The following is a 25,402-nucleotide window of genomic DNA, read 5'->3' on the forward strand; positions in this document are numbered from 1 at the left end:
TTGAGCGAGGTATATTGATGTCATTTGAACAATTAAAGGATAAATATAAAATATCTAATAATACTTTCTTTTTCTACTTTCAGTTAAGGGCTTACTTAATAGGTAAGCTGGGTCAAACAATGTTTTTGCCAAAAGCTAATGAAATTGAAATTTTAATTCAAAAAGGGAAAATTAAAACATTTATTTCTTGTATGTATAATTTGATTCAAGAACAGACAATTAAACAAGGAACCCATAAGTCAAAGCAAAAATGGGAAACAGATCTGAATATTAATATTGATGAAATAAATTGGTCAAGACTTTGTCTGGACAGTATGACAAATACAATAAATGTTCGACTTAGATTAGTACAATATTTTTTACACCAATTATATATTACACCACAAAAAATAAATAGATTAAATTCAAATCTATCTGATAAATGTTTTCGGTGTAATCAAGAAATTGGTACTTCTTTACATTCTACTTGGTCTTGTTTTAAAATTCAACCCTTTTGGATAAATTTAAGAGTCTTATTGGAACAAATTACTGGAATTCAACTTCCACATAACCCTGTATTATTTCTATTAGGTGATATTGAAGGGATAAAACCGAAACTTAAATTGAATAAATATCAGAAAGAATTTATAAAAATTGCATTGGCAGTAGCTAAGAAGACTGTAGCAGTTACTTGGAAATCTGATTCGTATTTAAGTATGGATCGTTGGAATAATGAAATGGCTAGTTCTATTCCACTTGAAAAAATTACTTATAATTTAAGAGATAATTATCTAACATTCTTGAATATTTAGCGCCCTTATTTACAAAAGATAGGATGTCATATTTAAGTGCTCCGACAAAGAATTTGGTTACTTGGGGAAAATAACGAATAATTATACCAAATTTATTTTGAATCCCATGGAGCATGTGGAAACCTTCCAACACCCAGGCGGCTCTTCTTTTTTTTTCTCTTTCTTTCTTTTAGGTAGGACTATATATATCGGGGGGGAGGGGGGTGGGTAGATTTTATCTTTTCATGTATTCTTTTTGAAAACTCAATAAAAATTATATTTAAAAAAAGTGTCCAAAGCAGAGTCAGCTGGAGCAGCTATTTAGCAGTCTGACTGCCTGTGGGAGGAAGCTGTTTAGTAGCCTTGTGGTTTTAGTTTTGATGCTCCTGTAACGTTTGCCTGATGGCAGAAGAACAAACAGTTCATGGAGAGGGTGTGAGGGATCTTTAATGATGTACCGTGTCTTCTGGAGGCATCGACTCTGAAAGAGGTCTTGGACAGAAGGTAGGGAGACCCCAATAACCTTCCCTGCTCCCCTAACCACCCTCTGCAAGGCTTTTTTGTCAGCAGCACTGCAGCTGGAGTACCAGGTTGTGATGCAAAAGGTCAGCACACTCTCAACCACGCCTCTGTAGAATGTAGTTAAGATGTTGGTGGGGATGTGGTTGATGTTGTTTAAGCTTCCTCAGAAAGTGCAATCTCTGCTGGGCCCGTTTCACAATCCCAGTGGTGTTCCTGGACCAGGTGAGATTGTCTGAGATCTGCACCCCAAGGAACTTGATGTTTTCCACTCTCTCCACTGTGGAGCCACTGATGCTGAGGGGTGTGTGCTCAGGCTGAGACCGTCTGAAATCGACGATCATCTCCCTGGTTTTGGTGACGTTAAGCATCAAGTTGTTATCCCTGCACCAGCTCTCTAGGTGTTTGACCTCCTCCCTGTACATAGTTTCGTCATTTTTCATCATTATGTTTATTTATTAGGATTACAATATGGAGAAGAAAATTTATATGCAGTTTAGCTAATGTCGAAGTTTATCATATCTTTACAGCTTTATAAGGCTTTGGTTAGGCTGCATCTGGAGTATTGCGTTCAGTATAGGAAGAATGTTGTGAATTTGGAGAGGGTGTAGAGGAGGTTCAGCAGGATGCTACTTAGATTGCAAGCATTGTGTTCTAAGGGGAGGTTGGTCAAACATTTTTTTCTGGAGTGGCAGAGGCTCAGGGAGGAAATTAGATAGAGATTTAAAAGATTATGAAAAGCACAGATGGACAGCCATTATCTTTTCCCAGGGCTGGAATGTCTAACACCAGAGGGCATGCATTTATGGTAAGAGGGAGTAAGTTTCAGAGATGTGCAGGGCAAGTTTTTTAACACTCAGGAGTGGTAGGTGCGTGGAATGCACTGCCTGGAGTGGTGGTAGAAGCAAATACAGTTGAGACAATCAAGACACCACATGAATCTGCAGAAAATAGAAGGATATGGGCGTTGTGAAGGCAGAAGGGGTTAGTTTAGCTGGGCATTTGATTACTGATTTAATTAGTTCAGCACAACACGTGAGCCAGAGAGCCTAATGCAGCGCTCTACTGTTGTATGTTCTATTGATACCTGCAATGTAAAGCTAATTCAACAAGACAATGCTGCCCTTCTGCTGTTCTGTTGCTCTCATTAAGCAATGTAATTTCTTAAGGTCTACCTCGATCCCGGAGTCAGACATGTCTGCCTGAACTGCTGAGATTTCTTGGCCAAAATGTCCATGCACGGAAAAACAAGAATGTAGATATCCTTTGGCAAGCTGCTGAGGTAAGCAGAGTTCTGTATGCTATGGTTTATGTACCATAATTATTATTGTTCCAAAAAATAGTACTTGGTGTGCAATTTTAACAGAATTTTAGCAGTCTCCAAAACAGGAATCTTCCGAGGCTGAATATCATGACTAGTGATCCATACAATGTCAATCAGAACATAAGACATAGAATCAGGCCATTCAACTCCTCACGCGTGCTTGCTTTTCAGTAAGATCATGGCTAATGTTTTAATCTGTCACTTCCCTGCCATTGGATAGATACATGAAGGGGCCGGGCTTAGAGGGATCTGGCCCAAATGCAGCAAATTGGTACTAGCTGGGCGGGCATCATGGTTGGCATGGTCTCATGGGGCCAAAAAGCTTGTATCTGTGCAGCATTGCTCTATGTGTATTACTGAATATTCCTAAAATTCCATAATATCTAAGAATCTATCAATCTCTCTGTCAATATAATGAGCAACTGAGTTTCCACTGTCCTTACCATTTCCCTGGAATGGTTGATCTCTTATTTTTCAGACTCTTAGCTGTGGTTTTAGGAGTGCCAACCAGAAAGACATCATCTCTGCATCTACCCTGTCAAATCCCAGTATGTTTCAAAGTGGTGGTGGGGTAGGGGGCGCAAGAAATCTGTGGATTATGGTTTTTTAAGTGAGAACAGATGACCTCATATGGCAGTTAAGGAGTCTTTTTGGAATTATGTTGAGAGTGAAGATAACATCAGTGACGCCTCTGATAAGAGTGAAGCTGGAACTGAGAAGTGCAGATGCACCCGCAGGTCAGGGATGTTACGGCCATTGAAGGGTCGGATTGTCTCTTCCTGCAGTCCTGATGCTTTTGATCGAGGTCCTTCAGCCGCTGCTCTTGAATGTGCTGGTGCCTTTGTAGACTGCCAGGTGCCAGGCATTGTGGTCTTTGGCCAAGGCCTCCCAACCAGTCACAGAGATATTGAGTGCCTTCAAGGACACTTTCACACAGTCTTTATAACGCTTTGTGGGGCCTTCCTGCTTTCTGGTGCTATGTGCCAGCTTGGAAAAGAATACCATCTTTGAACATAAGAAATAGGAGCAGGTGTAGGCCATCTGGCCCATTGAGCCTGCTCTGCCATTCAATAAGATCATGGCTGATCTGGCTATGTACTTATTTCCACCTACCTGCTTTTTCCCCATAACCCTTAATTCCCATTCTGTGCAAAAAAAAAAGGCTGACGAGCCTTGGAAGGCGGTTGTCTTCCATCCGGACCACATGTCCAACCCATCAAAGTTAAGCCTTCATGATCAGTGGCACTGTGCCAGAGCTCTCGGCCTTTCATAGCACTTCTGTGGTGGGGACTGTGTCTTGCATGAGATGCCCATGATCTTGCAAAAGCATCATAGGTGGAACTGTCAAACATCTTGATGTGCCTGCGATATGGGGTCCATGTTTCACAGCCATACAGCAGAGAAGTCAGGACGACTGCTCTGTAGACTGCCATCTTGGTCTTCAGCTGGATGCCACGTTCTCCCCACACACATCCATAGCCTGCCAAAGGATGCCCCAGCTTTTGCAAGTCTGTTTGAGACCTCTTGATCTAGACTGCAGGAGGATGTGAGGCAGCTTCCCAGTTAAGTGAGGGCGACAACATAGTTGAGCTATGTGCCTTCAATCTCAATTCGTGGTTCAGCAGGTTTGGTGTGAGGTTTGGGCTGAGGTAGAACTTCTGTCTTCTTCAGGCTGATGGTTAGGCCAAATTTTCTTGCTGCCTCAGCGAGGCAGTGAGCTCCTGCAGGTTCCTTTCACTGTGCACTGCAAGAGCACAGTCATCTGCAAAGGGGAAGTCTCGTACCATTGCTTCCAGTACTTTGGTCTTGGGCTTGAGGCACCATGGATCAAAGAATCGTCCATCAGTCCTGTAGTGAATTGTTATTCCCGCATCAGTCTGTGAGAGAGCAGAGAACAGCATCATGGCAAAAAGCGGGCTGAACAGAGTAGGCGCAAGGACACAGCCCTGCTTGACACCGTTAGTTACTGGGAAGAGGTGAGAGGTGCAGCCGTTTTCGATGACCCTGGCCATCATGCCATCGTGGAATGTCCTGACAATGCTGACCAGCCTTGGGGAACAGCCTAACTTGGTAAGGATACGCCAAAGGCCTGTGTGACTTATGGTATCAAATGCCTTCGTCAGGTCCACAAAGAGGATGTAGAGATTCTGGTTCTGTTCCTGGCACTTCTGGATCTATCTGACAGCGGGCCAGTTAAAGAGTAGATAAGAACTGATTAATATCCTACAGTAGTCTAATGTGCTACTAATGGTAAGACAATAAAACCCACCATTTCATCACAGCTGATCCATTTTCACTCTCAGCCTCAATCTCCTGCCTTCTCCCCATATCCTTTCATGCCATGGATTGAAGGGATATGGCTGTGAGGCGTAGGATATACCCAGAAGGCCAGAGGATACAAAAAAATGGAACAAAAAAGAACTGGTCTGGAAGATAGAGTGCTGTTCCTCAATCCATTTGGCCTCATTGTCGCAGTACAGGAGAATCTGGTCTTAACTGTCACATTAGGTTATTTGACCTTCCCTTTGATCTGCCCGTCCTTCTCCCCTGCTTTCTCTGCTGCCTATACCTTATGTTTTCCCTTTCTGATGAACAGTGCCAGAGCTGAAATGTTAGAAATTTCTCTTTCCATAGATGCTGCCTGGCCTACTGAATTCCTCTAGCATTTTCAGCTTTTATTTCAGATTTTTTTCTGATTCTTTTTTTGAGATGGTCTATTGACTGTTCCACTAGTTTAATGATACATCACAAAGTGTAGGAATTGTCCTAGTGTTCCTTCTTCCATTTTACTCGTATCTATTTCTGGAGACATGTTTTACTTACAGCAGCTGCTTCAATTATCTATCGGTTGACAACTGTAAAGTAATGAATGTCATGCAAGATTCTTTGAAATATTTCCGAATTATTTGATGGGTTCTGTTTTGTTGTGGTAGATTACTACAGCTAGGAGATCTAATCAGATGGATTTCTTTAGCTTGCATTTTCATTTTAATTAAAAATTAAAGTGGATTACATGGATGATAGAAAAATGAAGGTCCATGTGAGAGGAAAGCGCTAGATTGATCTTAGTAGGTTAAGAGATTGGCACAACATCGTAGGCCAAACAGCCTGTGCTGTGCTGTACTATTCTAACTATTTTGAAATGTGGGTCTTTTGCAGTATTAAAATAATAGCATTATTTTTATTTCATTTTGTGATCAGATTTGCCGTAGATTAAATGGTGTTCGGTTTACAAGCTGTAAAAGTGCCAAGGACCGGACTGCTATGTCAATCACTCTGGAACAGTGCCTGATCCTGCAGCATGAGCATGGCATGGCTCCTCAGGTCTTCACACAAGCCCTGGACTGCATGAGGAGGTAAGCTGTCATTCTTTGGCAAGCCATTCAAGACTGCGCACATTAATTGTGGAAAGAAGCAAACTGCAGAAAAGCTGTGCCTCATTATTGTACAAATTTGTAAATTGGGATGCAGTGAGTTGCCTTGGAGAAGGGAGTGCATCAAAACTCTGCCACTTACCCAAAATGGGTAAACTAACTCCAATGTTGGGTCAGCAAAATCACCATGCAGCAGGCAGTTAACATAATTAATTGGGTAAAGGTAAAACAGTGTGACTAAAATCAGCTTTGAATAGTTTGTAGCAATAACTATACCTTGGTCACTGTGTCCTGCTTTCCTATCTATTAAAATTATGTTGCTGACAATCTGAATTTCCCCAAGCTGTCAGTGCCCTACAAAAGCCTATCAGTTTTATCTTGCCACCATCAAAACTTAATATCCCATCACAAAACCTTCCCAACAGGGCCTGTTTCAGAAATTGTTAGGATGTGTTAACAACTTAGCCTTGTCACTTTTCTCCTACCTTGCTATCTCTTACTCCAGCTCACTTTCCCCCATTTTCTGCTGTCTCCAGGCATAGTAAATTTTGTGCAATGAACCAAAAATGAGCCAAGAAAAGACTATGATGTTTCAGAATGTGCGTGCATATGGAAAAATTCCAGAGTGCCATGAATAGGCTATAAACAAAATTACTGAAGCAGTTTTGAAAATATATTTAACTTTTCAGGTGACAAAATAAAATTTGAAGCACTATTCCACTAGATGTTGCAGCTAGTTTATAACAGTTTAAGAATTGGAAGCAGATGTAATCAATAAGATTATAGCTAATCATTTATCTCTGTACAAGTCCCTGCACTAATTCGGTCCACCCTAAATCCACCAATGTTCTAAAATCTATTAATTTCTCCCTGTAAAGTACTGAACAACTGAGCATTCAAAGATCTGTTATCCTTTGGTTAAAGAAATTTCTTGTTGTCTCTGACTGAAAGGACAATTCTTAAATAGCCCAGTCCATCACAGGCAAAGCCCTTGCCATCTTTGAGCACAGTTAAGTGGAGCACTACCACAAGAAAGCAGCACCCATCATCAAGGACCCTATTCACACATCCCACCCCAACACGACCCTGCTTTCCTCTCACTACTACCATCAGGCAGGAGCTATGAAAGCCTTGGATCCCACTTCACTCACCATTACTCTGAACAACTCACTTCCAAGGACTCCTTTACAACTCATGTTCTTGGTATTTTTTTATTTGCACTACTTGTTTACTTTTCAACACTGGTTCCTTGTTTGTCTTTGTTTATGTATAGTTTTTTTTGTAAATTCTATTAGTTTTATTTTTCTGTAAATGCCTGCAAGAAAATGAATCAACGTTATTATATTATAGCATGTAAATATTTTAGGTAATAAATTTTATGTTGATTTTTACTATTGAGATTGAGATGCCTTGCCATAGAAATTCCAGCCAGAGCAAACTTCATCTTTGCACTGTGAACATCCTTCACCCACCAGTACAAATGGCAGTAAATCTGGTGAATCTCCACTGTTCTCCCTCCATCCTTCCTTGGGTAAGAACAACAGCCCTGTGCATAGTATTGAAGTAAGACTTCACTCTAATACAGTACTCAAATCCACTTTTAGCAAAGACATTTGCCTTCATAATTATTTGCAGTACCTGCACATTAGCTCTGTGTTTTGTATACAAGGATGCCCCAGTTTCAATGAACACCATCTGTTTAATTACACACCATTTAAAAGCAATACTCCACTTCTCTATTATTTCTACCAAGTGGGTGACCTCGCATTTTTCCATATTATGGTCCATTTGTCTTGTCTTCACTTCATCGTTCAAGAATTAGAAATTAAGAGATTCATTTTGGGTAATAGAATACTCTCAAATATACAAGCAACACACACAAAATGCTGGTGGAATGCAGCAGGTCAGGCAGCATCTATAGGAAGAGGTACAGGCGACATTTCGGGCCGAGACCCTTTGTCAAGACTAACTGAAAGAAGAGATAGTAAGAGATTTGAAAGGGGGAGGGGGAGATCCGTAATGATAGGAGAAGACAGGAGGGGGAGGGATGGAGAGAACTGGAAAGTTGATTGGCAAAAGGGATACAAGGCTGGAGAAGGGAGAGGATCATGGGACGGGAGGAGAGGAGCACTAGAGGAAGATGGAGAGCAGGCAAGGAGTTATAGTGAGAGGGACAGAGGGAGAAAAAAGAGATAGAGAAAGAAAAGGAATAAATAAATAAGAGAAGGGGTAATCAGGGGAGGAGGGGCATTAATGGAAGTTAGAGAAGTCAATGTTCTCTCTACCACCACTCTCCTCCGTCTAGTGGAATTAGTCCTTACCCTTAATAGTTTCTCTTTTGGCTCCTCCCACTTCCTCCAAACTAAAGGTGTAGCTATGGGCACCCGTATGGGTCCTAGCTATGCCTGCCTTTTTGTTCGCTTTGTGGAACAATCTATGTTCCAAGCCTATACTGGCATCCGTCCCCTACTTTTTCTTTGCTACATCGACGACTGCATTGGCGCTGCTTCCTGCACGCATGCTGAGCTTGTTGACTTTATTAACTGTGCCTCCAACTTTCACCCTGCCTTCAAATTTACCTGGTCCATTTCCAACACCTCCCTCCCCTTTCTTGATCTTTCTGTCTCTGTCTCTGGAGACGGCTTATCTACTGATGTCTACTATAAGCCTACGGACTCTCACAGCTACCTGGACTATTCCTCTTCCCACCCTATCAAAAATACCATCCCCTTCTCGCAATTCCTCCGTCTCGACCACATCTGCTCTTAGGATGAGGCTTTTCATTCCAGGACGAAGGAGATGTCTTCCTTTTTTTAAAAAAAAAGGGGCTTCCCTTCCTCCCTTCCTCCACCATCAACTCTGCTCTCAAACACATCTCTCCCATTTCACGCACATTTGCTCTCACCCCATCCTCCCACCACCTCATTAGGGATAGGGTTCCCCTTGTCCTCACCTACCACACCACCAGTCTCCGGGTCCAACATATTATTCTCTGTAACTTCTGCCACCTCCAACGGGATCCCACCACTAAGCACATCTTTCCCTCCCACCCCCTTTCTGTTTTCCGCAGGGATTGCTCCCTACGTGACTCCCTTGTCCATTCGTTTCCCCCCCCCATCCCTTCCCAACGATCTCCCTCCCAGCACTTATCCTTGTAAGCGGAACAAGTGCTACACATGCCCTTACACTTCCTCCCTCACCACCATTCAGGGCCCCAGACAGTCCTTCCAGGTGAGGTCACACTTCACCTGTGAGTCGGCTGGAGTGATATACTGCGTCCGGTGCTCCCAGTGCGGCCTTCTATATATTGGCAAGACCTGACGCAGACTGGGAGACTGTTTCGCTGAACACCTACGCTCTTTCCGCCAGAGAAAGCAGGATCTCCCAGTGGCCACACATTTTAATTCCACGTCCCATTCGCATTCTGATATGTCTATCCACGGCCTCCCCTACTGTAAAGATGAAGCCACACTCAGGTTGGAGGAACAACACCTTATATTCTGTCTGGGTAGCCTCCAACCTGATGGCATGAACATTGACTTCTCTAACCTCCATTAATGCTCCTTTTCCCCTTCTTACCCCATCCCTTATTTATTTATTATTATTAATTTTTCTTTTTTCCCTTTCTTTCTCTCTCTTTTTTCTCCCACTGTCCCTCTCACTGTAACTCCTTGCCTGCTCTCCATCTTCCTCTGGGGCTCCTCTCCTCCCATCCCATGATCCTCTCCCTTCTCCAGCCTTGTATCCCTTTTGCCAATCAACTTTCCAGTTCTTAGCTCCATCCCTTCCCCTCCTGTCTTCTCTTATCATTTCGATCTCCCCCTCCCCCTCCCACTTTCAAATCTCGTACTACCTCTTCTTTCAATTAGTCCTGACGAAGGGTCTCGGCCCGATACGTCGACTGTAGCTCTTCCTGTAGATGCTGCCTGGCCTGCTGCATTCCACCAGCATTTTGTGTGTGTTGCTTGAATTTCCAGCATCTGCAGATTTCCTCGTGTTTGCACTCTCAAATATACTTCTAATTTCAAATGTAACATTTAACTTCATCTGCTGAAGGAGCCAGCATTTACCTAAAAGAGCAGCAACAATAACTCCATCGGATTTTCTATTCGTTAATGATAAAGCACAAAAACAAGCCCTTCAGCCCACCACGTTGATGCTGCCCATCAAATATCAACCTATAATTACTCCATTTTGCCAGAATTAGTCCACAGTTTTCTGTGCCTTGGTGATTCAAGTATTTGCCTAAATATTGCTAAATTTTTGAGAGAAGACCTGCCACCTCCATGAGTCCAGGAAGTTTGTTCCAAGTTCCAACCACCCTCTTGGTATAACAAAAGTACTTTGTAATTTCACCCTGAATCTCTTACCCCTAAACCTATGCTATGGAGAATAGTTTCCTACTCTCTACCTCTCTATGCCCCTCATAATTTTGTGCATCTCCAACAGATTTCCTGTCAGTCTTCTCTGCTCCCATGAAAACACACCGAGTCTTGGGTCATAACAGAGACATTCCATCTCAGGCAATATCCCGGTGAATTTTGTCTGCACCCTCGTTAGTGTAACCACGTCCTTCCTAGAGTTTGGCAATTGGAACTGTGCGCGGAACTTCACTTTTGACTTAATATTGTATAAAATTGTACCACAGCCTCGCTGCTTTTACGTTCTGCTCCCTGGCTACTGAAGGCGAGTATCCAGTACGCCTTTATCACCTTATCTACCTATGCTGCCACCTTGAACTTGTATAATAAGCAGAATGAGGTTTAATATCAATGGCATATGTGTGCAATTTGTTAACAGCGGCAGCAATACAATGCAATACACGATAAATGTGAAAAAAACTTGTACATCAAGATTCTTCTGTTCCTCATTATTCCTCAGAGCCTGATGTTTGATTGTATATGTCATGCCCTTGGTAGTTTTCTCAAATCCCACTACCTCACAATTATCTGAATTAAATTTCATCTATGCACACGTTGCCCCTCACACCAACTAATCAGTATTGTCCTGCAGCTCTCAACCATGGTCCTCACTACCAACATCACTGTGAATTCTTTTGTCATCTGTATACTTATCATACCTCCTATGTTCATATATCACAGTCATTATATTTTAAACAATGAGGGTCCCAGTACCGATCACCTGATTGACCTTTACTGTCTATTTACTACCTGGCTCCCACTTCTTTGTTCTTGGTGCTTCTCATGGAAGCATAGCAAGTTTGCAGTATCTGTTTCAATTTTTCTGAAGTGTGACCTGGAGGCTCGGTATCAGCCCATAAACCTTGTAAAGGTTCATCAGTGTACCTACTCTGCAGCTCCATGGACCTCTGGGAAACCCACCACAAGATTGAAAAGCAGTCAGATGGAAGAGCATATGATATAGGAGCAGAATTAAGCCATTTGGCCCTTCAAGTCTGCTCCACTATTTCATCAGGGCTGATCCAATTTTCCTCTCAGCCTCAATTTTTAAGGTAGAAAGGGATTAAATTATGATTAATAAATAAACAAGTGAATAGTACAGTGGTTAAAAAGCTAAATAACCACATGCTGCAATTTTTTTTTTCATTTTCAAATGACTGAACTGTGGGAAGTAAGTAAACTGAAATACTTTGTTCATTTACACTTGTTTATCTGGCATTCTCTCTAGATACCTCTTCTGCAGTTTGCTCGTATTCCTGCACACAAAAGCAGTAAAATTGCTTGTTTCTTGTCCAACAGAACAATGTGAATGTGGCTAAGATTACAAAGGTGTCCAAAAGCTTTCCTTGTTTTTAATTTTATACTCCTCCTTTATGCATTGTTCATCAATTTCGCTTCATGTTTTGCAAATTTCAGGAGCTCCGAATCCTTTAAATATTTCGCAAGTACAGAAAAGTTTCAGCATTAGACATGTTCTTAATTTGCTGTATAAGAAAGGATAAGAATTTAAGTCACAGTAAACCATTCTGCACAAAATGATCAAATCCTGTTTGAACATTCAAGTTTTAAAGTTAATTTAATTGTGTACCTTGTTTCAAAGTTTTTGTAGTTTTCTTATCCTTTCTATGTTTACCTGTCATCTAATCCTATCTCACCAAAACATCAAAGAGAGATTGAGCATCTGGCAAACTCTAAATTTGTCTTTTCATTAATTGCCCTTTTTATTCCAACAGATGACTAAATTGTTTTGAAAGAAAACCTTTATATTGCCATAGTTCTAAAATAAAGTTGTGATTTATAATTGAATTCTAATTTTTACTCATTTATTCTTACATTTACCTTAGCACCGTAGTAAGTATTGTGGAATATATTATTTAAGAACTCCCAGAACTAACCAATTTGTGCTTAGGCGAAAAATAGCAATCCAGTTTGCCTTATTATGATCCATGGATATTCTAAAACAATCTGTGGAAACGTTAATTAATTTACCTTTAGATGGTGAGAAAGGGTTAAATACGAGGATGGTTAATCACGTTCAGTTTGCTTGTACAATTTAAAGCATGATATGAGGTATGGCAGTGCAGCATGTACTTGTTACATACAGACTGAACATGAGAAACCATTGGCATTCTTTCTGAATTTTCAACTTCTCTCTTTTTTCCCTTTTGTCACTCTTCCTCTTCTGTTACTTTTGTCAATCTTATTTTAATTTGCTGATTTTGGTGCCTCTCTCCCTTGTAATTTCTATTTGACCCTTTTGTATATAAAATGAGCCCTCCCCCACTGCCCTCACCCCACCCTCATCTCACCCCGCCTGCTCCCTCTCACCCGACCTGCCGCCTCACCCGACCTGCCCCCCTCACCCGACCTGCCCCCTCTCACCCCGAACTACTGCCCCCTCACCGCGACCTGCCCCATCACCCTGACCTGCCCCCACTCACCCCGCCCGCCCCCACTCAACCCCCCCACCCTTCCCCCTCTCCTGTTCTATCTTTGCCTGTTCTATATTTGCCGCTCGCTTGTTTTGCTGCCTTTCCCCGTGACCCACCCCTACTTTTGCCACCTTCTCTATATTTTCCCTTTTCACAGCATTGGAACGCGGGAGGTAGTCACACAGAAGAACTTGAGTGGCTTGGTGCCCGTTCGCGATTGCAGGCTTGACCCCAGCCTCCTTTATTCCATTCCTTTACTTGCTTTTAGCCCCAATTTAATGATTGTATGGGTCTTTCTGAGCCTTGCATATCTGCTGGCCAGATTTCGATGCCAATGAAGAGAAGATTAAAAGCCATTCCTTTTTCCAAAATGATTTTAAAAAAACGCTTAGCTACTTGTTTCTCAGAAGCCGCTGAATGGAAGGTTGTGCAATAGAATTGTCCACCATACAATTTGCCTTACAATTGTCAATTTATACTGTACTTTATGTATATATTTTATCAAAGCTAAAGCTAGAGGATGTATGACAGATTCCAACCACTGTTACATTGGATCTCTTGTAAAGAAACAGTTGACCAGTACCTCAAATTCTTGGAATATATCAAAAATATAAGGACTGTATTTTTTAAAAAAACCCTCCCTACACTTTATTGCAGTCATATGCTTTCTTTTAGATGTTGTGTGACTGTTATATTGTAACGTTCTTCTGTGTTGAGTTCTGAAATGACAGTGCTTTCTTGGAAGCGGCGTCAAAAGTGGTAATTCCTTCCTTGGAACTGCGTGATTGTACTTAACATTGTATTCAGATTTATTTTGAAATATTATAACCTTCTAAAATGTACATTGGCCTTGACTGGAATAACTTGTTTTTTTTAAGTTGGGTTATGTACCTTGCCTAAGAAGTGCTTTGCCAGTTCAAAACAAATCTGTTCAGACATCCGGCCAGCTATTATATGACAACTAACTTGCTTGTGTAAACACAGGCATTTATTGTACTGCATTCTGCACTCTTTTATAGCACACCCATTTAGCCAGTGTAAGTGAATAAATCAATAGTATTTCCACTTTGATTTTACCCAGGGCTACTGGAAAAGGAGAGTGAGAATTGTATTCAATAGATGGCTCCTTTCTGTTATTTAGCATAGAGGGCTAAAAGGCTCCATGTATGTTGTACAGTTTAACAGTTATCAAATTGCTCCTTTTTATTTTATACAATTTTATTTTCCACAATTCCATATCTGAAAACAGTGATTTATAATTATCAAAATGTATGAAACTTTTGAAGAACTGTGCACATCCCTAACGTAGATAGGGGCATGTTGGTGGATATTTGGCAATGAAATCCTGTCCAGCCTGCCTTTGTCTGCATTCTGATGTGCAGTTGCTGACTTCCTTTTCCCTTGGGCACCAGAAAAAGGTTCCAAGCTCTTCTAATGTCACTTCGCTTCAGAACAGAATGAAGATCAATCCTGAAGCCTGCCTAGTCTCTGATCAATATATTTACCCATTTAGCATGAAGCGTCCTTCAAAATCAGCTCCTGTCTGCAAGAAGATTGGCTGTAGCTCTCTTTTGGCAGCCCTGACCCTTTCAGGATCTATATGGTTCAGTATGCCACTACTTCAAATGACACATATATATCAATTAATTGACAACATTAGTGCTTATCTTTGTAAAATTTAACAGTAAAACTATAATTTCTGCAGTGAGCAAGCACAAGTATTTGATGCCAATTCCAGCCATAGATGTGTGTCTGAACTAAAGAGTCTCATCAGAAATTAATAGTGCACTCAAAATGCTGGAGGTACTCAGCAGGTCAGGCAGCATCAATGGAAAGGTATAAAGAGTTGACATTTCAGGCCAATACCCTTCTTCGGGTCAGTCTCGGACTGAAACATCGAATCTTTATTTCTCTCCATAGATGCTACCTGACCTGCTGAGTACCTCCAGCATTTGGGATTTGCAGAAATCTCTTGTGTTTCTCATCAGAAATTATTTTGGGTGTGTTATAATAGTGTTCAAACCTGACCTTAAACCAATTGTTCTTACATAACGGCATAAATCTGAGCAACCTGGTCCGTGAAGCATGTATTGTGTAATCATTGTTCACCATTCATATGCTTCATTATTAACCAAATGCTCATCCTGCTATTGTCTTAAAAGTCTTTTGTTTTGTATATCATTTTTTTCTTTGCTGCTATCATTCTCTGTGCTTGTTTCTTCCCCAGCGAGGGATGTCGCCGAGAAAACACCATGAAGAATGTTGGATGTCGCAAGTACGCATTTAACACTCTACAATTGAAGGCTTTTCCAAAACATTACAGGCCACCAGAAGGAACCTTTGGAAAAGTCGACACTTAACATTAGGAAAAAGACCTTAACTCAATGTGACTCTTGTGAATGACTACTTGTTTATAGTGATAGCTGTGGGGATTTTTAACGATGAATTGTGTATAGTGGACATAGCTGTCAACCAAAACAAAAGTAGTTTGTTCAATGGTTAAATGTGTCTTCAACATGCAAATCACCCAAATTGGTCTTTTTCCTCTATCAATGTAGAGCATGCTCTTTTGGTTAGTCTGTTGAGATGTACTATAATACGTACATGATAGAGTAGAGTGTGGGGTTTACTATTTTAAAGCAATCTGCACTTAAAAAAATAAAATCCATTAGAACTAGACCAGGATATAGGAGGTCCTTCCACTGTACAATATTATCAGTACAGTGTGACTGGACAGTGTGGGCATTGTTTGGAACTGAGTGCAAACTATTCCAACTGCATGCAAGTTTCAGGTGGTTTGCTGGAAACATGGCTTCACACTTTAAAAGAACAAATAGTACTTATTTTGAAGATGTGCTGATTTTAGGGGGCTGGCAGAAAAATATTTGCTTGAACTCTCCATTTTACTGACACTCATAGCTGCATTAGTGAGGCTTTCCATAGGATACCCACGTTACAGTAACTCCAGCTTTGCAGGATATATGCATCTATGTAGCTGCTTTTAATTCAAAGCAGAAAGTAATACAGGTTCAGTAATGCATTTAGGAAATGGTGGTGTTCACTCAGAAAAATAGTAACAAGCTTTTTCTTAGCGTTGTTTATGTAAGAAATATGAATGCGGAAAAGAGTAAAGGGGAGGTTTTTAAAGGGTTGTTCTAGCAGTGCAAAATCTTGATTGCATTAAGTCTATGTACATGAGGAAAGTCGTGGGTGAGAAATTAACATGCAGCTCACTGCCCCTCACTTCTCTGCCTCATTCCAATTGCTTCACTTCAGGAAAATGCAGACTTGCTTTACATGTTTGTCACCATTCCAGATATTGCAACCAGGTCCCTACATTTTCACTGTTGCCTAAATCATACTGCAATTCACATTGCCTAGTCTCTTGCTAACAAATTGTGTTATCACTTGTCCAATTATATATGCCCTTGTACAAAGAGGCTTGCTTTGCATTTTTTTTTGTGTTGCAATAACATTGTATTTTTTTGATCATAAACCAACTACCAGGAAAGGAATGCAGAGAGAGCCTGTTGGAAACTAATGACTAAACATGCCTTTAGGTCTGACGAATGTACTTTCATAAACTTGGTTTATTCGCAACCAAATCTTCATGGTTTTGCACAGCATTTTTGTTTCCTTGCATAGGGAATGTTCTCAACTAAGGTAGACATTGTGGGAATGTCTAAATGCTAATCCTGTGGATCAAAGAAAAATTACAAACTTTTTAAAATAGATTGGAAAATTAGTTTGATCTCTAACATCCAGAATGCAGTACATATCTGCCAGTCTGCTAGCAACAGTCAAGTGCTTCTATAATGTAGTCTTTTGCAATTAGACATATAGAGGAAATTGTAATACTTACTTTTAAATGCACATACCTACATTAAAGCACTTAAGCAACAGAGGGCTCTTGTATGTAAAGGCCCAAGTAAACCAAGTCAAATGCATTTTTATTATACTGTTAATTTTAAGGGAATTATACATGAATTTTATTTATAAGGTTTACAAAATTTGTAACTGTTTTACGTAGAGTGTATTCATTGCCATTTTACAAGATGCACGAGAAAGATGGTACTGAAAGCAATTGGAGCAAAAATACTGTAGAAGGAAATTGTAAAACTTTGCTGTTTCAGCTGCTACAATGCCACTGCATATGAAGATTTTCCATGCACCATGCTGGGCATAGAATTAAAATCCCAAACACTCCACTAGATTTACTAGAAGGTGCAGATGAAATGCAGATATGGCTTCACTGAACCAATATTCTTCCTTGTGATTTCGTTCACATCTTTTTCAAAGCAGTAATTTGTGCAAAGTTTGTCTTGTCTGAATTCAAAAGCATGTCAACCGTTTGTTCTGCCTGGTAGAGACTGATAAAAATTTGCAAAACAGAAAGGACTGTACTTGAGAATATTAGTATAGATGAGGAAATTAAATTGTATTTGTACACTTGATTATGTTGTATTATACTTGCAAATCCTGTAAATTAACTGTGTATTCCATATCATACTGTGAGATGCAGTTGTGATTTAAGTTGCACATTTTTATGTATATAATGTATATGAACATTTCATTTGATCCAAAACTCTTCACTTTTTTGTTAACTTTTACAAGTTTTATTTATGTTTTGCAGTATTCAAACTGATAGATGTATGTTACCTGTGGGATTGTTTTTGTTTCCTACAATCACATTAGATTCAAGTAGGCTGTATAAAGGGAAGTGCTTCTCACCTCCAATATGAAATATTAAAAAGGAAACTGACAAGTCGCTTATCTTCAACCGTTCTACAAGTCTTTGTTAGATACACCAAGATATTTGTTGACATAACTTACTGCTCTTTGAATTTCTGTTAGACATTATTTTAGTACCGAATTTGGGTAAGATATTTTAATAATAGATTGCATCAAGCCAGAAACCAGGTTTGTTTTAAATTACCTAATTTCAGTCAGGGCAAACAGATGAGGTATTAAAATTACACTTTGTCTAAAAAAATTACTCAAGATTTCCTTCTGGGTGGGAAAATATGTTATTATTGAGAACATCATTAGGTTTGTTAACAGCAAGACTCAGATATTCTGTCCCCAAATGGCTCCAGCAACAGGACTGGATCAACTCAGAATTAAGGCTTCTAACCTCTGGATAATACAATTAAATGGCTGTGTATTAATTAAAGTCACCTTGGCTTTATAGTGAGCAACTTCATAAAAGTGAATGCAGTACTTACAGCAACTTGTAATGGCACTCTAAGTGTTTTCTCACTGCAAGATGATTCCAAGAGAAGTAGGATTTCCCTGTTAGCCAAGCATTTATCTGAGTAGAAACATGTTAGGTGTTGCCTGATTATTTGTGTAGGGATATATTTCACAGTTCAACATAAGCTTGTCCTCAGACTTTGTACCCCAATCCACATAAGCAAGAATTGGGCTGTAGTGTCAGGTCAGTTTTCTCTCCATGAGCCAGATGTCCTCTTTGTGCATTCCCCTCAGCTGGTGGTGGCATCCGTTAGTCTCGCAAGACCATGGATCTGCGCCTGGAACGTCTAGCTTCAGTAAACTCAGCGATTTACTGAATAACTATACACATTGGGAAGACAGTCTTTCCAATGCTTTCAAAGAATTTAATTCCTTCAGTCTTGATTATCGCTTTTAAATACTTTTTAACTGCTACATATGCCTGAAAGAACAGAATTTATGATTTGTCATAATACATCTGAGGCTAATGTATTAGGTTAACCAGTTGTCTTAATATAAAACAAGCTGCCTTCCAATTCATATGTTTCCAGTACACTGCAACAGCTTATTCCTTTTCTCGTTAAGCAATTAATATGATCAGGCTTTTTGAGAAATTTGCATTACACGCCAAATTACAATCACCAATGAGCGCAAAAATAACCCTAGAAAGAATTCCAAAATGGTCGCATGAGGAAGTATACAAAATTTGTCTGTTCATCTACTATTTCCTGTCTTTTTAGGAATTTAATTTTCAAGAATTTGTACATGATCTTTTTGTGGTTTAAAAAACATCTAGATATATGTTAAGCTGTTAATCTATCAGGACTTTCCTTTTAATGTAATTTTTGCTGCTTATGTGCTTATTCTTATTAAAGGCAGGGAGCCCGGGTCAGAATTAGCTCTGATCTCATTGGATAGTCAAGTGGAGGTTGCACAGTCCTTCAAATAGCCTTTGAGAAGAAATGGCCATAGCATTTGGCTTTGAAAACCTAATTATGAAATTTTTAAAAATGTAGAAATATTTTAGCTAAAAAAAGGCAACTCATAATTGCAATACTTTTAGTGAGTTAGTCACAATTTGAATAAGGTAGGACATGTCAGAACTGGCTTGACAATTTCTATTCATAAGCTTTTATAAATATATTGTAGTTTCATAATCATTTTTTGTAGTATTAATCCTATTTTAAGACCAATTCCTCTATTATAGTATTTTTGGGTACTTCTAACTTCCACCTTTATTTGTCATAAGAATTTTATGTTTAAGAATATCTGGTTCCTACTCCTATCTGGATTCACATCTCTAAAGTTATTGGGTTGCATTGCTACCGAGCAGCTTTATTCCTTCTTATTCCATTCGAGAAGCCTACAACCAGTAGGGTTGGTTATTTGTGATGAGGCCTTCATTGTGGTCATTTTATCAGCTATTTGTTTTAAATATAACTAGTAGTTAAAGTCCTCATAAAAATGCGCCAAAGGGTGTACATGCTGAAGGAATGTGGTCTGTGTTCTATTGAATGGTTAATCCCACTCATGGGGTGAAAAAAATCCTGTAAATAAACCACCTTGCCATATCAACCCTGACATCTACTCACTATATTCCATTTATTTTGAAAGCATATCCATTTGTATTGGATCTTTTATGTTCCTTGAATGTCCAAAAGCACTTTACAGGGAGAATTTTTACTGTGCTTGCCAACAAATAGAATGACTTTGCATGTGATTTCAGTACATATATTTGTGGATGATATTTACACTTACCTTTTGATTTATGTGCTGGCATTAGGGGAAGATGTTAAACAGTGTGTATAGTGTTTCATGATCACCTTTTGTGGTATAAGTGAATGCCACCATTGTATGGAAACCAGCAATGACATTAAATGCTCCAGACCAGCGAATGTAATCAAGAGGACCCGCCACATCATGTTTAAGAGAAAACTCTGTTCACCCATGGTTATGATGAAGAGCAGCGGTGGGTTTGGTGGACCTCGGGCGAGCTAACATTCTGACAACCCAATGTACAAAGTGCAGTTGGATGCATGACAAACTGCAGAAAGGTTGGCGCGTCTGATAAATTCATGCCAAAGTTCTAAGTTTTGTTGCAAAGTGAAACTTCACATTGTGATCAGTACTTTGAGTTGATGCACATGAAGTATATTTACCTGTATTGTGTATAGGCCATTTAATACTAAAGCTAATTGAAATGGTTAAAATAGTGTTGTCATAACCTCACATGTAGCTAATCCGCAGTATCTATAAAACCCTGAGCTTGTCCACTTCTTGCTGAAAATTTTTTTAGACCTGGGAAGCTGATGCAACTAAAGTAGAGTTGCTGGGAGACATCTGCAGAAATAAAAAAAATTCTTACAATCTGCAGTGACTTTTTAAAATCATATTGTGTAGTATTGAGTTTTTTTTTGAGGTTTTCCGTTCCAGCTTCAACAAAGTACACTTCAGAACTTGAGCCACACTTGTTCTCCTTGTCCATGTCCTCTGTCAGCACTACCCCAATCTTGAGCAGTATTAAATTTGATAAACCCTAGAGCTGCAGTCTTTGCATCTTGTAAACTAGAACTTGCAAAGATTTGCGAGGGAGTCCTTCACTCTGTGTGCCTGCCACTGCATAAAGCCTGTACTCACTGTTCTAAGATAATCCAGTTTTATTCAATGTTTCTAATAACCTTTTAAATAAACAAAATTAAAGACATAGATTTGTGGTCCTTCTTGAATAGTATTAAACCTATTTTGAGACCAATTGCTCTAATGTGATTGTGACAGTTTTTTGCTGCTTCTGATTGATGTCCATGCCATGGACCTGTATTTGTTATAACTATTTTATATTCAAAAACGTTTGGTTTCTACTCCAATGCCAAGACATCTCCCATGCTGTAAGCTGGCATTCCTACCTAGTAATTTAATTCTGGTGTACTGATTTTATTTATGTGGGTACAGTATAATCCCAACTGTTTAGCAGGCTTGCTCATATTTTATTTGCTCCTTCCACCCACCCGAACTTCCGAAATCTCATTTTATGTTTCATTTTTATCAATTTAGGAGTTAAGAATTCAGAGTTTTTTTTTATAGCACAGTGTGGAACTTGCAGTATTTAACTCTGCAAGTACTGCCAAGTTCGCAATCTCTGTTCACTAGGGAAAATTCCTGAACTTATTAACCATTCTTGACCAGCGACTTTTCCAGTGAGGGCCAGTTCCTGAAATCCAGCATAAGTGAGACAATTTGCAGAGGCTTCCAATCACTCAAAGAAAGCAAACCAGCCTTCTCCAATCTCTTCTCATATCAAAATATTCCATCCAAGCATCATCCTAGTGAATATCCTCTGCATCCTCTCCAGTGTAGTCACTTTCTTCCTCTGGACCGGTGATTGGAACTGCACACGGTTTTCCATCAGTGGTCTAATCAAAGTTGATCTTTCTTTTATATTCTATTCCCTGTGTTCCTTAATCACCTTATTCAATCATGCTGCTGGCTTCCGGGACCCTTTATCATATACTCCAGTTCCTCAATACTTTCAGGGATGTTTCTCCCAGAAACAGAACCGCCCCCCCCCCCCGCCAGGCATTGACAGATCTGCTTTCTTTGGAGTGGAAAAGGCAGAGGAAATGTATATATCCTAAGGGGGATGTGATATGAGTAGATGTTGGGATGTCCTCGCTACTCTTAATTGAGGTGTGATAGTTTCAAGGTGAAGAGCCTGTTTTTCAAAACTGAGAAAAGTGATTTCTCCTTGTGGGTTTGGTAAATCACTCAGGACGCCACCCCAGAGAGTTGTGGAGGCAGAATCACTAGAAGTGAAGGTAGAATTGACAAAATAGTTGGCTACATTCAAGGAGGTAGTTAAGGCTGGGGACAACTTTCTCCCAGAGAAAGGGAAGAGACATGAGTTACAGATCCAAAACATATACAGCAAATAAATAGAAATAAGTTGCTTCTAAAAAGTACCAAGAGCACAACTGTGGAAATCCTGGATTATAGGAAGAATTGGGGTGAATTTAAAGAGTAAATGAGAAAGGCAATGGTTAAGGAAAACAAAAGGATGGGGGACAGATTCATTGAGCACCTCCGCTCCATCTGCCAAAAGCAGAACTTCCTGGTGGCCAACCATTTTAATTCTAATTCCCATTCCCATTCTGGCATGGATTCCTATTGTTCCATGATGAGGTTACCCTCAGGGTGGAGGACAGCACCTTGCATTCCATCTGGGTAGCCTCTCCCGATGGGATGAATATATATTCCTCTGAACAATAAAAAAATGTCCTCCCCTCTCGCCTTTTCTATTCCCCACTGTGGCCTCTTGCCTCTTTTCACCTGCCTGTCACTTTCCCCCGGCTCCTGTATTCCTTTCTGCTCTCCTATCAGATTCCTTCCTTTCCAGCCTGTTATCGTTCCTACCCACCTGGCTTCACTTAGCTTCAAGCCATCCTCCTTCCTCCTCCCCCCCCCCCACCTTTTTATTCCCGTGTCCTCCCCCTTCCTTTTCAGTCCTGAGAAGGGGTCTCAGCCTGAAACACTGACTATTTATTAATTTCCATAGATGTTGCTGACCTCCAGTATTTTGTCTGTGTTGCTTTGGATTTCCAGCATCTGCAGACTTCCTCACGTTAAAACAAAAAGATAGACGCTTCAAGGAAAGGGGGTAAAGACAAGCCATGTCTATTGGAAACCAATTCATTAGCTTGTGTGCAGAGGGAGGGGAATGGAGCATTGGAGAGTAGAAGAATGGTGATCATAAAGATGCTTAAATTGAGGGGGCATAGATGGAGTGAATGCACACAGTTTTTTTTCCCCCAGGGTTTGGGAATCAAGAGTTAGAGGCCATAGGTTCCAGATGAGAAGGGAGGAGCAACTTTTTCACCCAGCGGGTGGTCAGTAAATATAATGAACTAGAAGAGGATGTAGCTGAGGCAAGTACATTAACAAGATTTAAAAGGCACTTGGACAGGCACATGGATAAGAAAGACTTTAGGTTTAGGGGGATGTGGGGCAAATGGAACTAGCTTTGCTGATAACCTTGTTTGGCATGTACCAGTTAGGCCAAAGGGCCTGATTCTATGTGTATAGATTTTGATGAATATTCTGCCTTACTTCGCAGAAGGTGGTGATGTGGAAGTTGGGATACACTAATTCCTCCATGTGTTCCTTTAAAACATTTGGGGAGTGAAATTTCATAAACTGACATGCTGGATGCATTTTAAACATTTAAACATTTTTTTGGTGTCTCAGCATTTACCATGTAATGATGCTGGAAAAACTAATTCACACCTTTATATTGTATAGACAGGATTACTTCAATACACTTGTTACTGGCCTTCCAAGACAAGCTATTAATAACCTTCAACTCATTCAGAATACCATTGCTAGACTTAACTAAAACCAGGATGAGGGAGCATTTTACTGTCATCCTAACCACTCTGCATTGGCTTCCTGTATCTTTTAGAATTGGTTTTAAAGTTCTCCTCCTTGTTTTTAAAGCTCTCAATGGTGTGGGATCGGAGTACATAACAGAATTGCTTCCGCTTTATAATCCTGTGTGAGCTTTCGGGTCTTCTGCCAGCAGTCTCTAAAATTTAAGCAACCTCCATTAAAAGAAAATAGACAGCTCAGTTTGTTTTAAACTACACGCCAAACTGTGGAACTCAGTAATTAGAGCTAAGGATGCTGACCCAGTTGACACTTCTAAACTCCAGCTCAAAAATCTACTTATTTAACCTTGCTTTTAACTAACATAATTTTGTCTTTTATGTTTGAACTTTATCCTATTGTGAAGCACTTTGAACTACATCGTTTGGATGAAAAGTGCTCTATAAATATTATTTCTATTCTTATTTTGTACACTGAAAACATACTCCCAAAGAATTAACACTATAAAAGTAAAGATTTTAAGGCCACAAGACAGCAGCACAATTAGGTTATTTGGCCCATGAGTCTGCTCCACCATTCAACAATGGCTGAATTTCCCTCTCAACCCCGTTCTCCTGCCTTCTCCCCATAACCTTTGACACTCCTACTAATCAAGAATCAGATAACCTCTACTTTAAATAAACCCAATGCCTTGGCCTCCGTATTGCAATGATTTCTACAGCATCACCACCCTCTGGCTAAAGAAATTCCTTCTCATCTCTGTTTTAAAGGGATGTCCCTCTATTCTGAGGCTGGGCACTCTGGTGTTAGACTCCTCCCACCACAGGCAACATTCTCTCCACATTACTCTTATCGAGGCCTTGCAATATTCGATGATATCCTCCCTCAGTCTCCTAAACTCCAGTGAGTATAGGCCCGGAGCTGTGAAGTGCTCCTAATACATTAACCTTTTCTTTCCTGGAATTATTCTTGTGAACCTTTTTTTTAACCCTCTCCAATGCCAGCACATGCATTCTTAGAGATGGAGCCCAAGACTGCTCACCATACCCCAAATGTGGTCTGACCAATACCTTAAAAACCTCAGCATTGCATTCTTGTTTTTATGTAAACTCTAATCCTCTTGAGATAAATGCTAACATTGCATTTGCCTTCCTTACCACTGACTCAAGCTGCAAGTTAATCTTACACAAGCACTCCCAAGTCCCTTTGCACTTCTGATTTCTGAATTTGATCCCTGTTTAGAAAACAGCCTACTTTATTTCTTCTACCAAAGTGTATGACCATACATTTTCCAACACTGTATTCCATGTGCAACTTCTTTGCCCATTCTCCTAATCTGTCCAAGTTTTCCCTGTTTCCTGAACACTACTTACCCCTCCATGTATTGTTGTATTATCTGCCTACTTGGCCACAAAGCCATCAATTCCGTCATCCAGATCATTAACATATAATGTGAAAGGTTGCGGACACAACACCAACGCTTGCCAAACACCACTCTTCACTGAGAGCCAACCAGAAAAGGCTCCCTTTGCTCCCACTTGTTAATTCCAAACCAAATTCAAGAGGTCCTCCACCTTCTTATGTGAAGAAATTTCTCATTATTTCAGTTCTAAAGGACTTGCTTCCTATTTTGAAACTGTGCACTGGTCCGAGGCTCGTCTCTGCATGTAGTCTGTAAATTTAGTTTGTCATACCCGCAGGTTTCTCAACATTCATTAGGATCTGAGTTTAAGCTGTTCTTAAGGTGGCATCTATCTTTAGGGACCCCTATTGCCCAGGACATGCCCTCTTCTCATTGTTAGTGTCAAGCAGGATGTACAGGAGCCTGAAGACACACAATGTTTCAGGAATTCCTCCTTCCCCTCTGCCAACAAACTTCTGAATGGAAAATGAACACATGAACACTAGCAACACACATCAAAGTTGCTGGTGAACGCAGCAGGCCAGGCAGCAT

The 25,402-nt window shown here is 40.2% G+C and overlaps 1 protein-coding gene across 6 annotated transcripts in view; it reads left to right on the top strand.

The window, feature by feature from the left end:
* Positions 1 to 20,770, top strand: part of LOC134349723 (inositol polyphosphate-4-phosphatase type I A) — a 271,499-nt gene extending 250,729 nt beyond the window's left edge. For all 6 annotated transcript variants that reach the window (XM_063054477.1, XM_063054480.1, XM_063054481.1 and 3 more), the window contains 3 exons: positions 2,459 to 2,571; positions 5,815 to 5,969; positions 15,068 to 20,770. In XM_063054477.1, the coding sequence (XP_062910547.1) occupies positions 2,459 to 2,571; positions 5,815 to 5,969; positions 15,068 to 15,200 (401 nt within the window). In that variant the 3' untranslated portion in view covers positions 15,201 to 20,770. The remainder of the gene's footprint in view (positions 1 to 2,458; positions 2,572 to 5,814; positions 5,970 to 15,067) is intronic.
* The last annotated feature ends 4,632 nt before the right edge of the window (positions 20,771 to 25,402 follow it).

This window comes from Mobula hypostoma, chromosome 7 (genome assembly GCF_963921235.1).
Source record: "Mobula hypostoma chromosome 7, sMobHyp1.1, whole genome shotgun sequence".
Classification (NCBI taxonomy): Eukaryota; Metazoa; Chordata; class Chondrichthyes; order Myliobatiformes; family Myliobatidae; genus Mobula; species Mobula hypostoma.